This window comes from Pelodiscus sinensis, chromosome 6 (assembly GCF_052426305.1).
Source record: "Pelodiscus sinensis isolate ZL-2025 chromosome 6, ASM5242630v1, whole genome shotgun sequence".
Classification (NCBI taxonomy): Eukaryota; Metazoa; Chordata; order Testudines; family Trionychidae; genus Pelodiscus; species Pelodiscus sinensis.
Genome location: NC_143057.1, coordinates 16,292,129 through 16,307,279, shown reverse-complemented (window position 1 = coordinate 16,307,279; position 15,151 = coordinate 16,292,129). Strand labels below are relative to the sequence as shown.

At 43.2% G+C, this 15,151-nt stretch overlaps 1 protein-coding gene across 2 annotated transcripts in view; it reads left to right on the top strand.

The window, feature by feature from the left end:
• Positions 1–4,897: 4,897 nt before the first annotated feature.
• Positions 4,898–15,151, top strand: part of TEK (TEK receptor tyrosine kinase) — an 84,194-nt gene continuing 73,940 nt past the window's right edge. Inside the window, exon 1 of one of the 2 annotated variants that reach the window (XM_014575592.4) lies at positions 4,898–5,437. In XM_014575592.4, coding sequence (XP_014431078.3) covers positions 5,386–5,437 — 52 coding nt within the window. In that variant the 5' untranslated portion in view covers positions 4,898–5,385. The remainder of the gene's footprint in view (positions 5,438–15,151) is intronic. The other variant, XM_006127248.5, reaches the window with a different exon arrangement.

Here is a 15,151-nt window from a genome sequence, read left to right as displayed (position 1 = left end):
GCTGGGCTCTTGGAGGCCTCCCTTCTTGGTATTTTCATGTGCAATATTTCTGGGCCCGGGCAGCCATGGTATTGCACATGGAAATACCAAGAAGTATTTCTTCTTTGAGTCGGGGGTAAACATTTGCGTGTTCCATCGGTAAGTTGTAATAGGCTTGCTGAGCTTCTCCACAAAGGAACAGGGCAAAGATGCTGGCCCATAGTTTCTCAGGCCAGGCCTCCCGCTGCGCGGTCCTCTCGAATGCAAGGAGGTAAGCCTCTACGTCATCCTTTGGTGACATCTTGGGAAGGCAAGTTGATGCCCTCAGGGCTCTCGCACCCTCACTGCTGGGCGCTTGACCTACCCACCCCCACAACTGGTCAAACACTTCCGCAAGGTGGACACGATCTTCAGCAGCCTGCTGCATTATGAGTTTGTTTGTTTCTTGCTGCACCCACATGGCTTCCTGTTGGGCTGCCATAGCTTGCACCAATGCCTTCACAACATCCTCCATTTTGGGAGACCCCCTCGTTCCAAACCCCCCACACAAGAGGTGATGAGAGGGAATTACCTGGGTAACGGGGGGGAGGGAAGTGAAGACAAATCTCCAGATCCACACCCAAGTGCTCTCTCTCTCTCTCTTTCTGTGTGTGTGTGTGTGTATATATATATATATATATATATATATATATATATATATATATATATATATTGTTTGGCTGGTTGGTTTTTTCCTTTTTGCCGCTGCGCAGTAAAGACTATCCCACTCCTGACACCACTCTGACAAAGTCCCTTGGTAGCTCCCTGGGGGTTCTATGCTTCTTGGCAGTTACGTGAGCACCTCAGAGACTCATGGAGCCCCTTTTGTTGCCCTGGGATTTCCCTAGAGGCAAGGGTCCCCGCTTACTGAGTCATTCTCATCACAGGCCAGTCCTTGGGGTTCAGTATTTCCTTGCTTTGCTTTGCTTTGCTCTGCTCTGCTCTGTGCGCCTTCCAAAAAACTCCCCCTCTGCTGCCTGGGAGGAATCATTTTATAGGAACACTGGAGGCCTTAATTGGCAGCCGGTGCTTAATTAACCCCAGCTGCAAGCTGCCTCCTAATTAGGACTCTATTTTCTACTCTGGCTGCTAGGCTGTGTTCAGGTGAGGCTAATTTGGAAACAAAAAAGCATTAACCCACCTCCCTATATGGCTGCCTTCTCTAAGAGTTTTGCAGTTTGCAGGCTGTGGTCTGTCACAATTAGGCAAATCAAAAGTGCAAATGAAGCAGGGATTTAAATATCCTGCACTTTATTTGCATAATAACGTCACAGCATTCTTTCGAAAAAGGTATTTCGAAAGTGAAACCGCAGTCTAGATGCGGTTCTTTCGAAAAAAAAACCCTCTTTTTCGAAAGATCCTATACACCTTAAAAAATGAGGAGTATGGGAACTTTAGAAAAAGGGTTTTTTTTTTTAAAGAACTGCGTCAAGACTGAGGTTTCACTTTTGAAATACCCTTTTTCGAAAGAACACTGTGACGCTATTATGCAAATGAAGTGCAGGATATTTAAATCCCTGCTTCATTTGCACTTTTGATCTGCCTAGTTTATGTCCCTCTTTCGACAGAGGGATGTAGTTTAGACATACCCCCTGTGACATACACAAACTGTTTATGTTTCTAGGCATCCGGGAACCTTGTTGAAACCCCATACCGGGACCTATTCCTACTCCCATTCAAGTCAGCAAGAATTTTCCTATTGTCTTCAAATTGAAGCAGAATCAGTCCCATAACCCACTTTCCATTAGCGACTAAGATCTGATTTCTGTGTTTTGCTGAAGTGTCATTCTGGGTGTTAAACATCTCGGTAAGACTACACTGTTTTCTAATACTTGGGTTTATTTTTTGTCAAGTAGTTATAAGTAGGAAATCCCCTCTATTTACAGTTGTATTGATTTGTCTGAGTGTTGCCTCTCCACTTGATAACTTTTACTAATTCATGTGGTTTTACTCTCTATGATTTTATCTTGTTTATTCTTTGTTCCCAGGTCCCTCAAGTACTATGGCATTTAGGTTCCACTGAAGTCAAAACAAATTGTATTGTGATTTATTCACATCAAATTTCAGAGTCTGTTTTCAGTCTTGGAATGAAAAAAAATTGAGTAAAATAGATTAAGTAATGTGGTTTGCTGGAGAGCTCCTGGCTTTGCTGTACTGGATTTGACATGTTTTGTTAGGGTTCTCTTTCATGTTTATGTTGTAGATGCCTTGCAATAAGCACCTTCTGCATGGATTAAATAAATAAACAACAAGACAATTGTATCTTGTGATTGGGCATCTGCCTTGCAATGGCCCTGACTGACCAGATGGATGGGCCAGTAAAGGATCATGGACATGTCAAGAGAGAGCTCCCCTGCTCAATGTGTGGGTGAAGGATGAAAAATGAGAAGACCCATGAAAAGATGCAGGGGAATCCAGAGACACAAGAGATTGTGGCCAAGTCCCTGGATAACAAGGAAATGGGGCTAAGGGATCATCTCTGAAAAATCATGGAAGACAGGAGAGATTCCAGAAGACTGGAAAGGGGAAAATCTAGTGCCCATCTATAAAAAGGGAAATAAGAACAACCCAGGAAACTACAGACCAGTCAGTTTAACTTCTGTGCCAGGAAAGATAATGGAGCAAGTAATTAAGGAATTAATTTGCAAACACCTGGAAGATAATACGGTGATAGGTAACAGCCAGCATGGATTTGTAAAGAACAAATCATGTCAAACCAATCTGATATCTTTCTTTGATAGGATAAGAGTCTTGTGGATAAGGGAGAAGCAGTGGACGTGGTATACCTAGACTTTAGTAGGGCATTTGATGGGGTCTCGCATGATATTCTTATCAATAAACTAGGCAAATACAACTTAGATGGGGCTACTGTAAGGTGGGTGCACAACTGGCTGTATAACCATTCTCAGAGAGTAGTTATTTACGGTTCACAACCCTGCTGGAAGGGCATAACAAGTGGGGTTCTGCAGGGGCCAGTTTTGGGACCAGTTCTGTTCAATATCTTCATCAACGATTTAGATATTGGCATAGAGAATACGCTTATTAAGTTTGCAGATGATACGAAGCTGAGAGGGGTTGCAACTGCTTTGGAGGATAAGGTCGTAATTCAAAATGATCTGGAAAAACTGGAGAAATGGTCTGAGGTAAATAGGATGAAGTTTAATAAGGACAAGTGCAAAGTGCTTTACTTAGAAAGGAACAATCAGTCTCACTCATACAGAATAGGATGCGACTGTCTTGGAAGGAGTACTGTAGAAAAGGATCTAGGGGTCATAGTGGACCAGAAGCTAAATATGAGTCAACAGTGTGATGCTGTTCCAAAAAATGCAAACATGATTCTGGGATGCATTAATAGGAGTGTTGTGAGCTCTACTCTGCACTGAGTAGGCCTTAATTGGCGTATTGTCCAGTTCTGGGCACCACATTTCAAGAAAGATTTGGAGAAATTGGAGAAGATCCAGAGAAGAGCAACAAGAATGATTAAAGGTCTAGAGAACATGACCTATGAAGGAAGACTGAAAGAATTGGGCTTGTTTAGTTTGGAAAGGAGAAGACTGAGAGGAGACATGATAGCGGTGTTCAGGAATGTAAAAGGGTGTCACAAGGAGGGGGTAGAAAAATTGTTTTTCTTGGCCTCTGAGGATAGAACAAGAAGCAATGGGCTTAAACTGCAGCAAGGTTGGTTTATGTTGGACATTAGGAAAAACTTTCTAACTGTCAGCGTGGTTAAATACTGGAATAAGTTGACTAGGGAGGTTGTAGAATCTCCATCTCTGGAGATACTTAAGAGCGGTTTAGATAGACATCTATCCGGGGTGGTCTGGTGCTGGGTCCTGCCATGAGGGCAAGGGTCTGGATTCGATGACCTCTTGAAGTCCCTTCTAGTGCTAGTGTTCTATAATTCTATGATCTCCAGGAACAGGTGCAAGAGCTTCATGGGAAACTAGCAACCATGGAGGAGGCCCTGCACCTACCAGAGAGGAGCTTGGAGTGCAAGAGAACTCACATCAAATGTGACCAAGAGGTGAGAGAGAACATCTGTTTCCTCTTGAAAGTAGTAGAGAAAAAGAGGAACCAAGAGATGCTGGGTCAGAAACAGTAAAATCCCAGAGGGCTGTAGGCTTAAGGGGGAGTGTGTGTGGTGGGGCATCTGCCCTGCACAGTCCTGTAGGTATTAAAGCCAACTTAGGGAGACTCAGTAGCCGACAGTCACAACTGAGGCTGCAGATAATTAGGCTAAGTGGTAGGCTACAAATTAGGGCACAGCTAGCTCTGATAAAAGGGAAGCCACAGACCAGGGGTGGGTGTCTGATGCAGAGGACCCGAGGGGAAGGCAGGCTTCCTAGATGGCTGCACAGTTAGCACAAGGCTGCACAGCTAGCCTTGCGATGTCTAGCAGGCTTGAGGCCTGGTGAAGAGAAAATTTGGGGAGGGGCAGTGAAAGGAATCAACTAAAGAGTCCCTGGATTGGGACCCAGCGTAGCAAGTAAGCCTGCCCATCCCCCTTTTCTCTCCCCATCACTCGCCAGTGATGAAAGTGGCCAGGATAGACTGCCGTTTGTCTCTGGAGTCTAGGCTGAGTCCTGCAATGGGCCCCTGAGGTGAGTGACAAGATAGTGGGTTGCTGATCTCCCAGGACTGGAGAGGGACAATAGTACTGGAGCTCAGGCAACGTAGACAATGCAGCTCGGGACCGACGCAGATCCAGACAGGGAGCGGACCAGAAGTGGCTGTGGCGAGGCACTGCGTTGGGAGGTCAATAGAGCTAACTCCCAGCATGGCCAGCAGGAGGCGCCATGGTGGTGAGTTGAACCCTGTGACGTATCCTGGAAACTCTTCACTAAAGTGCTGAAGTGTAAGGTGACCTGTGGAGCGATTAGCAGATGTGTAGTTAGAGCAGAGGTGGGGATGACAATTTCCACATGCCATTCATAGATAGAGAGCTTGTTTTCAGTATTCCGCCTATTGGAGGATGCCGCTATTGTTCTTGACATTGCTGACCGTGACCTGTTGCTGGTTCTCTCAGAGCAATCCCCTGCCTCTCCAACAACCCCAGATAAGTGCTATGATGTATTGCTAGATGGACAGGATTTGCAGTGCTTCACAGTCCTGTTGATACAAAATGCCTTTAAGATCCTGCCTTTCCCATCCTAATCTACAAAGGAAACAGGAAAAAGGAACTTAAACTCCCTGTACTCAGACAGCAATGAGACTGTTATAGCCCACTCCAGCACTGCAATTTCTTGCTTCTGTAAACAAGAGTTCTCATATCATGCAAACGAAGAGTAACCAAGGTCTGCTCCATTAAAAGGATACTCCTAACCCCATGAGCTGCTGTGGAAACTGGATGGATATATTTTGGAAAGCATGGACTCTTTAGCACATTTAATTCTCTGTGGATTCAGCCTGATAATTTCAGGTAAGACTTTGTTTTAGTTACTGAGCTAGTGCTGCTATATACCGTGGCTTTACTGTTTTTTGCACAATGAACAGACAAAAAGCCTGATCCTTACTGGTATAATTTTCACATTGACTTCAGTGGGATTATTTGCATAAATAAGGATCTCTCCTGTTGGTGAGGGTAGCACAGTTATGCCCTGATTCTCTGTAAGAGGACGGCTGACTGTGTTTGGGATATGTAGCTAAATCATTTTAAATCTAGCTGCTCTTTGTTTATACTTACAATCACCACGGTGTGGATTTCTCTGCTGAACCAGTTAACTTTTTCTCTGAGCCTGTGATATGGAAATGATCACCATATGTTTTTTGCAAAATCTGTTGTAAATGTTGATTCTTACAGTCCACTTCATAAATATAGAGCTGAAATACTGGTAAAAATCTGATGTGTTCTATCTAGTATTTATTTTTAGCAAGACTCTTACAGCTGCTGAATCTAGACACTAATTACTGGACACTGATGCTTGAATAATATGCATTAAATGCAATGGATTGGCTCATTTCAAACACTATTTAAAAACACATCTGTCTCAACAATGTTATTACCAGACATAATTTGATTGTCTAAATAGTGCTAACTGTATGTATTTCCCATAGCTGGTAAGCATAAACTTCTTATGATTTTACTAATGCAAAGTTTATTTCACAGCAAGAAAAGCCTAGAAGTCAGAGATGCGTTTCTCAAATAAGATATGCTTCCTCTTTCTTCTGAGGATTAGCTTCTTTCCATGCAGTTTTCTCTCAGCATTGAAGCTCACACTGCTAGTGTCTCTCTCTGACCTGTTTCTAGGCAATCTCCTCAATGTAAGATACAAAACATAAACCTAGAGATGGTTTCAAACCAGAACCCCAGATTTTTACTAATCTCTGAAAGTTTAGCTCCAGATCTAATTTTTCTGGCTCCGGGCTATCTCTACATGAAAAGCAATGTGTTTGATAGCTGCAGGCTGTGACAGTGAGAGACAGAAGGAATTAACAAAAGAAAATGTAATTTTTTATTGCTGTATAACTTGTGAAGCCTAAAGATCAGGAGATTGTAGAACAACAATGTTCAAAAGTAAGAAGAATGGCCAACAAAAGGGTTTGGAGTTTTGAGAGTTTTTTAAGTATCTGGAAAGGTATGTGGCAATATGTAGGCCAAAAAGTTTACATAAAATGTGGTGGTGGTGTGCATATTGTTGTATAATTATTGCCGCATTAGATTGCATATTCTATATTCCTCTTGTGCTAGGGGTTGCCTGTTTGATGTAGAGGTATAGCACTGCATCCTATTTAATTCTCAGTTCAATACTGATTTTTCACGTAAGAGGCAAATAGGCTGTGCCCTGAGTGTTATATTCAGAAGATGAAAAATAGGGCTTCATAACTGAATGGGACAATACTACATCCCTCTCTGAGTTAAATCTCCTCTGGGTCTCCCTTCCTTGAAGCCAACTCCTCGTGTATACACATGATTGTTACAGGAAGCAAGTAAAATCCATGAAGTCATGTGCATGAGTGAAAAACAAAAGCGATCGGCACAGATTAGCAATAAACATGGACAGTGTGCTCACTTCAGTTTGGTATTGAAGAGTTGCCAGTCACAGCCCTTTCCACAGGGCTTGACCAGTTAGGTGTGTATTGTAGTCACACCCATCTCAATAGATCTGTCAGCTTTCCCGCTTTTGTTCAAGTGTGATATCATGTTTCCTGGGGCGAGCTGTGGAAGACAATGCTAACCCCCTTTCCTCTAGATAGAACAGGCGGAGTTCAGGAAAGCAGTATTGACATTCCCTGAGCAGGGGAGACATTAAAGTCAATGCAATTGGCAGACTATGAACTGACTTAACCTTGTCCCAAATGGTAGTGGGCCTTTGTGTGCGTGCTGCTGGGTAGGCAAAAATCTACTCCACCCTTGTTCCAAGGTGGGGACTATGCATTTAGGCTTGGCTCCTGGCTACATTAAATGCCCTGTAATTTCCTTTCCTTCATCATGACCCTCAGCCAAAAGACTTGATTTCCAAACAAGTTATTAAAGTAAGATATAATGTATGCCTCTCTCCAACAATGCACAATCCAAAGTGTATCTCAATTATACTTGCAAGAGGCACAAGTTTAATGCTAGGGATAGACCTGACAAAACCAATAATGTGAACACACTTTCCTTCTTCAGAGTTTTTCCTTCTACACTTTGGGCACTACGTAGCCCTTAGGGATGTAAGCGACTAGTCGACTCGACTAGTTGTTCTCCACCCCTGCTGCCTCTATGGAGAGAGGCAGCGGGGGGAGGGGGCGCAGGAGCTGGTGCTGGTGCTGGGGGGGAACCAGTAAAGCTGGTTCTCTGCAGGAGGCAGGGGAGGCAGAGGCACAGTGGGAAACGGTGCAAGTGGGGACTGCTTCAGGCCTGCTCGCGCTGGTTCCCACTACAGGCGCTTCTGCTTTTGAAATGTACAAGAGCCCTGCAGGGAGCATGGGGGGAGCAGGGACTCAAGGAGTCCCCACTCATCCCGTGCTCTCTGTGCTGCCCCTCCCCCCACTGCCTCTGAGAGACAGCAAGGGGGCAACAGGAGCCGATGCTGGAGGGGGAGCCAGCTTAAAAGCCGGTTTCCCACAGCACCATCTCTGAGGTGCCACCTTCCCCCCTACTGCCTCTATCAGAGGCAGCAGGGGGCTTAAGGGACACTGCTGCGAAGCAGTCACTGTCTGCAGGGGTCCCAGAGGGGAGCTGGGCCCCTCTGTGGACTGCGGCTGTTGCCACCAATCCACCCCTGGCTGCCATGAATGGGACTGATGCTGGAGCAGTCTCAGTTTGCAACGGCTGGCCCTGGCCACTGTGAGCAGGGGCTGCTCCGGCACCAGCCCCTGTTCGTTGCAGCCAGGACTTGCCACGGACAGGGGGTGCTGGACTCAGCGCGAGCCAGGCTCAAGCAGTCGCAGCTCACGCTGATCGCTGTGACTGTGCATTTTAAATGTAGTAAGAGTCTGTGGCTGTGTATGCATACCCTGCCACAAGATTAAGACTAATCTGAGGTGAGGACGCCGCCCGATTGGCCACAGGGTTGTCAATCATCTCTTTAGTCTATAAATATCCCACTTGCCTCAGGGTAACCCCGAGTCCGTAAGCAGCCCTGCTCACAAGGAGGTAGGGCCTACTGGCCAACGTCAGTAAATACTCCCATCTCAGGGCAGCACAGAGAGTCAGTTAGGAGTTCTTATCTCAGGGCAGTATGGCTTAGTATTCCAAGTTTGTAAGTGACCTGATCGCAAGGCAATGTGGCCTAATAGCCAGAGTCTGTAAGTAGCCCTTGTCTCAGAGCAGTATGGCCTAGTAGCCAGTCAATAGAATACGGTGCCCCCTATGCAGCATGGAAGCATAGCTTGGTAGCCCAAGTCAATACGTGGGGTGGTTTTGGGGGGCTAATCACTCTGGTAGGGGGACCTGGGCCCACCCTATTCCACCCTGGGTCCCGACCCAGGGCCCTGTGAGTGGCAGAGTGGTCTACCACCCGATCGGTAGGGAATCCTGCTGAAACACACCAAGGTTTATCTGGGTGGGAGAGGCTGCTCCTGCACCCTCCCTGGGTCACTTTGTACTGCTGCCAGTGTGACAGTGTCCCAGGAGGTGGCTGGGTCTTCCCTTTCCTCTGGAGCAGCTTCTCCCTGGGGTTGCTTGGGTACCGTGTGGTAGCAGTCTCCTGAGGCTCTGTCTCCCTCAGTCTGGGTCTCTGGCTGATGGATTCCAGAAGCTCTGGCCGAAGGTCCTTCTCCTCCTGAGACTAGCCCAGACTGAGCTGCTCTGCTGCCTGTTATGCTGCTGCAGCATTTGGAGAATGCCCAGTCTGGGTGAAGGAGCAGGACTTCTTCCGTCCACAGATTTTTAGCCCACCTGTTTCAATGCGGGATGTGCACACCCCGTCACAGAGCCCAAGGGCTCTTACTGAATTTAAAATGCAGAACTACAATGCAGGTGGCTGATCAGTCCCAGCTTGAGTCGGCTGCTCTGGAGCTTCCCTTGCTGCGGCTCTGCAGAGGTGCTTATCAACTAATTGTCTAGTCAGTACAAAGTGTATCAACTATACAGTTAGCCAAATAATCACGTCTTTTCTTAGCACCATGATGAGCTGGACCAAAATCCTGAATCAAACCCCATCTGACATTTATGGAAGTTTGGATTTAAATCACAACTTCATGGCTTGAGTTCATCTCAGTTTAATTCAGAAGGGGAGGAGTTTCATTGGTCACATATTAACTTTAAAGGGCTGAGCAAGAATTGTGTATTGCTGCAATTTGAGCCTATTGCTTCTTGTCCTATCATCAGAGGAACATAAGAATGGCCATACTGGGTCAGACCAGCCCAATATCCTGTCTGCTGACAGTGGCCAATGCCAGATGCCCCAGAGAGAGGGAACACAACAGGTAATCCCCATGGGATCCTTCTCCTGTCATCCATTTACAGACAAACAGGCTAGGGCCACCATTCCTTCCCATCCTGGCTAATAGCCATTGATGGACCTAACCTTCATGAATCTATGTAGCTCTTTTTAAAACCCTATTATAGTCCTAGTCTTCACAACATCCTCTGGCAAGGAGTTCCACAGGTTGACTATGCGCTGATTGAAGAAAAACTTCCATTTGTTTGTTTTGAACCTACTGCCTATTAATTTCATTTTGTGACCCCTAGTTCTTATATTGTGGGAATAAGTAAATAACTTTTCTTTACTCACTTTTTCTACACCAGTCACGATTTTATGGATCTCTATCATATCCCACCTTAGTCTCCTCTTTTCTAAGCTGTAAAGTCCAAGTCTTTTTAATTTCTCTTCATATGGGACCCATCCCAAACCCCTAATCACTTTTGTTGCCCTTAGCTGAACCTTTTCCAATGCCAATATATCTCTTTTGAGAGGAGGCGACCACATCTGTAGGCAGTATTTAAGATGTGGGCATACCATGGTTTTATATAGAGGCAATAAAATATTCACTGTCTTATTCTCTGTCCCTTTTTAAATGATTCCTAACATTTCTATTTGCTTTTTTGACTGCCACTGCACACTGAGTGGATGTTTTCAGAGAACTATCCACAATGTCTCCAAGATCTCTTTCTTAAGTAGTTGTAGCTAAATTAGTCCCCATCATATAGTTGGGATTATTTTTTTCCCATGTGCATTACTTTACATTTATCAATATTAAATTTCATTTACAATTTTGTTGCCCCGTCGTTTAATTTGGTGAGATCTTTCTGAAGCTCTTCACAGTCTGCTTTGGTCTTAACTATCTTGAGCACTTTGCTATCTTCTGCAAATTTTGCCACTTCACTATTTACCCCTTTCTCTAGATCATTTATAAATAAGTTGAATAGGATGGGTCCCAGGACAAACCTTTGGGGGACTCCACTAGTTTACCTCTCTCCACTCTGACAACTTACCATTTATTCCTGCCTTTGTTTCTTGTCTTTTAACCAGTCATCAATCTATGAAAGACCTTGCCTGTTATCCCATGACAACTTACTTTACTTAAGAGCCTTTAGTGAGGGACCTTTTTAAAGACTTTCTGGAAATTTAAGTATACTGTATTCAGTGGATCCCCCTTGTCCACATGTTTTGACCCCCTCAAAGAGCTTTAGGGGCATGTCTAGACTACAGGGTTTTGTCGACATAAGTGGAGTTTTGTCGACAAAACTATACTCACATCTACACTATCGCCGAGTTCTGTCAGCATAATGTCGACAGAACTCGGCAGTTTTGTCGATGGCAGTAAACCTCATTCTATGAGAAATAACACCTTTTGTCGACAGAGTTCTGTCAACAGAAGACGTTATTGCATCTACACATGTTGACAAAGCAACTTGCTTTGTCGACAGAACTGGATGTAGTCTAGATGCTCTTTGTCAACAGAAGCTTTGTCGACAGTATCTGTCTACAAAGCCTCTGTCGACAAAAGCCTGTAGTCTAGACGTACCCCAATAGATTAGTAAGGCATGATTTCTCTTTACAGAACCATGTTGAATTTCCCCCAACAAATTATGTTCATCCATGTGTCTGACAATTTTATTCTTTACTATAGTTTCAGAAAAATATTTTTCTCCCTCCTTCTTGTAACTACCTTCTGTTAACATGTTCACTCTCAGTCTTCTCTTTTCCAGATTAAACAAACCCAATTCTTTCAATCTTCCTTGATAGGTCGTGTTTCATTTTTGTTGCTATTTTCTGGACTTTTTCCAGTTTGTTCACATCTTTCCTGAAATACAGCACCCAGAACTGGACAGAATACTCTATTTGAGGCCTAATCAGCCCAGAATAGAGTGGAAGAATTACTTCTTGCGTCTTACTTACAACACTCTTTCTAATACAGTACTTCTTCCTAGGCAGTCATTTCCCACTGTAACCCCTCCCAGCTTAGTATCATCTACAAACTTAATAAGCATACTCTCCATGCCATTATCTAAATTGTTGATGAAGTTATTGTACAGAACCAGTCCCGAATCTGATCCCTGTTGAACTCCACTTGTTATCCCCTTCCAGCATGACTGTGAACCACTGATAACTCTCTGACAGTAGTTATCCAGCCATTTATTCACCCACCTTATAGTAGCCCCATCTATGTTGTACTTCCTGAGTTTATTGATGAGGTAATGTGAAACTATATAAAATGCTTCACTAAAGTCTACTATACCACAACTACTGCTTTCCCTTTATCTACAAGGCTTTTTTTCCTATCAGTGAAAGGCTACCAGGTTGGTTTGACAGGATTTGTTCTTTACAAACACATGCTGACCATTACTTATCACCTTTTAATCTTCCAGATGTTTGCGGACTGATTCCTTAATTGTTTGCTCCATTATCTTTCCTGATACAGAAGTTAAGCTGGCTGCTCTGTTTGCTGGGTTGTCTTTATTTCTCTTTTTATAGATGGGAACTATATTTGCCCTTTTCAAGTTGTCTGGAATCTTTCCCATCTTTTGTGACTTTTTTCAAGATGATAGCTAATGGCTCAGATATCTTCTCAATCAGCTTCTTGAATAGTCCAGGATGCATTTCCTCAGGCCCTGGTTATTTGAAAACATCTAACATGTCAAAGTAATTTTTAACTTTGTTCTTTCCCTATTTTAGCTTCTGACCCTACCCCAGTTTCACTTACATTCAATATGTTAAGCATCCAATTACGATCAACCTGCTTGGTGAAAATTAAAACAAATAAATCATTAGTCACCTCTGCAAGTTCCATATTTTCTGTTGTTTTCCCTCTTCAGTGTACAATAGGCCTACCCTGTCCTTGGTTTCTAATGTATTTTTAGAATGTTTTCTTGTTACCCTTTTACATCTCTAACTAGTTTGATCTCATTTTGTGCCTTGGCGTATCAAATTTTGACTCTACGTACTTGTGTTATTTGTTTATATTCATCCTTTGAATATGATCTAGTTTCCACCTTTGGTAGGATTCTTTTTTGATTTTTAGATCATTCAAGAGCTCTTGGTTAAGCCAGGATGGTTTTTTGCTATACTTCCTATCTTTCCTACACAGTGGAATAATTTGCTCTTGTGCCCTTAATATTGTCTTTGAAAAACTGCCAACTGTCTTCAATAGTTTTTCTTTTTAGACTTGCTTCCCATGGGATTTTACCTATCAGTTCTTTGATTTGCACAACAAGGAAAATAACAGAACAGCACTCCTCATCACCTACAGCCCCTAGCTCAAACCCCTCCAGCAGATAATTGACAATCTGCAATCTATCCAAGAAAATGATCCTTCACTCTCACAGGTCTTGGGAGACAGGCCAATCCCTGGCTCAGAATCTGAAGTAAATTCTCTTAACAGCCACACATTATACCTCAGACACACTTATCCAGAAACCTACCCCTGCAATAAACTCCATTGCCAATTCTTTCCACATATCTATCCAAGCGACACCATCACAGGGCCTAACCACATCAGCCACAACATCAGAGACTCATACAACTGTCCATCCTCTAATGTGATCTATGCCATCAAATACCAACAATGCCCCTCTGCCATGTATATTGGCCAAACCGGACAGTCTCTGCGACCAAGGATAAATGGACACAAAACAGGTTTTAGAAATGGTAACATACAGAAATCTGTAGGGAAACATTTTAACCTGCCTGGGCACTCATTAATGGATTTAAAAGTAGCCATTCTTCTACAAAGGAATATAATCTTTAAAGTGCCACAGGACTAGTCATTGTTTTTACCATTTCATGATTACTTTCACCCAAGTTGCCTTCCACTTTCAAATTCTCAGCCAGTTTCTCCCTATTTGTTAAAATCAAATCTAGAACAGCCTTCCCCCATGTAGCTTAATCCACTTTCTGGAGTGAAAAATTGTCTCCTAATTTATTTTTGTGATGTCCATAACAACAGACATGTTTATAAAATGTCATCATATGTTTATGTTAAATGTTTATTTCCAAATATTTTAGGCACAACAAAGGATTTTATATCTTACTAAGGTGCTGATTTTGGCAGAGGGTTCTCTTAAAACCGATTAATCAAATAGTAGTAAACAAAGGGAAACTCATTTGTCCAGCTATTTGGAAGAAAAGGGATGTTGTCCCTTTAAGGGCTCTCTTCAACAGGGGAGTGAAAGGAGAGCAGGGACAGACAGGAAGACTTTGGAAGCAAGTTTTTGTACTATTAGATAAGGTTATACTTTTGAAGAATTTATTTAAAAAGCTGTTTCTGAAGACCCAATAATTTAAGGCTAAAGCTGAATATTCAGATTGTGCATCTCAAAATCTATGCAAGGTTTTTTTTTAGCAATGTGATTTTTTTTTATAATCTTCAGCAACAAAGTAATGAAATATTTCAAGCAAATTTTAAACAGTAATGCACAATCTTTTTTTGTAAGTAAGTTCAGAAACTGACAATCTATACCTTCAGATTGACACATGCCTGTTAAATGGCTCTTTCACAGGTTCAGTGCTATGCTAATAGGTCTGGCAGGCTGGAATGCTTTTCACTTTTATGTTAATAGATCCACTGGGGAGGGGGGATGGTGGCAGGAAGACTCACAAGGCTGCAACAGCCTGCTGTGAGGGCCTGCTGGAACTGTCAGAAAAGGGATATGGTTGAGCATTAAGACCTAGGAGGTATTGTCTTCCCTTGCATCTTCTATTCACCACCCATGAGTGAGGCTACTCTGATAAGGAATAATTGGGAATAGCCAGAGCACAGAGGCATTGGACTAGTCTAGAACCCATCAAATCCATGAGAACAAAGTGAAATCCCATGATAATCCGATGAGATGGGCACATTGTATGGTGAGTAGCACTAACATTTTCATTGAAATTTACATTTTGATAAAAAATGCTGATTTGTTGAAGCTAAAATATTTTGCAGGGATATCAGTCACCGTGAAACTTTCATCATGAAGGTTTTGGGTCAGAGAAGACAAGAAAGACTGACAATAGTTGATGGTTAGGCCTGGGCCTGCAACATGAAATAATCTAGTTCCTCCTCTGCTTGGATATGTCTACACTACAAAGTTAATTCAAACTAACAGCCGTTAGTTCGAATTAACTTTGATAGGCACTACACATACAAACCGCTAGTTCGAACTTAATTCGAACTAGCAGTGCGCTAATTCGAACTAGTGGAGCGCTTAATTCGAACTAGGTAAACCTCATTCTACGAGGACTAACGCCTAGTTCGAATTAAGTAGTTTGAATTAAGGGCTGTG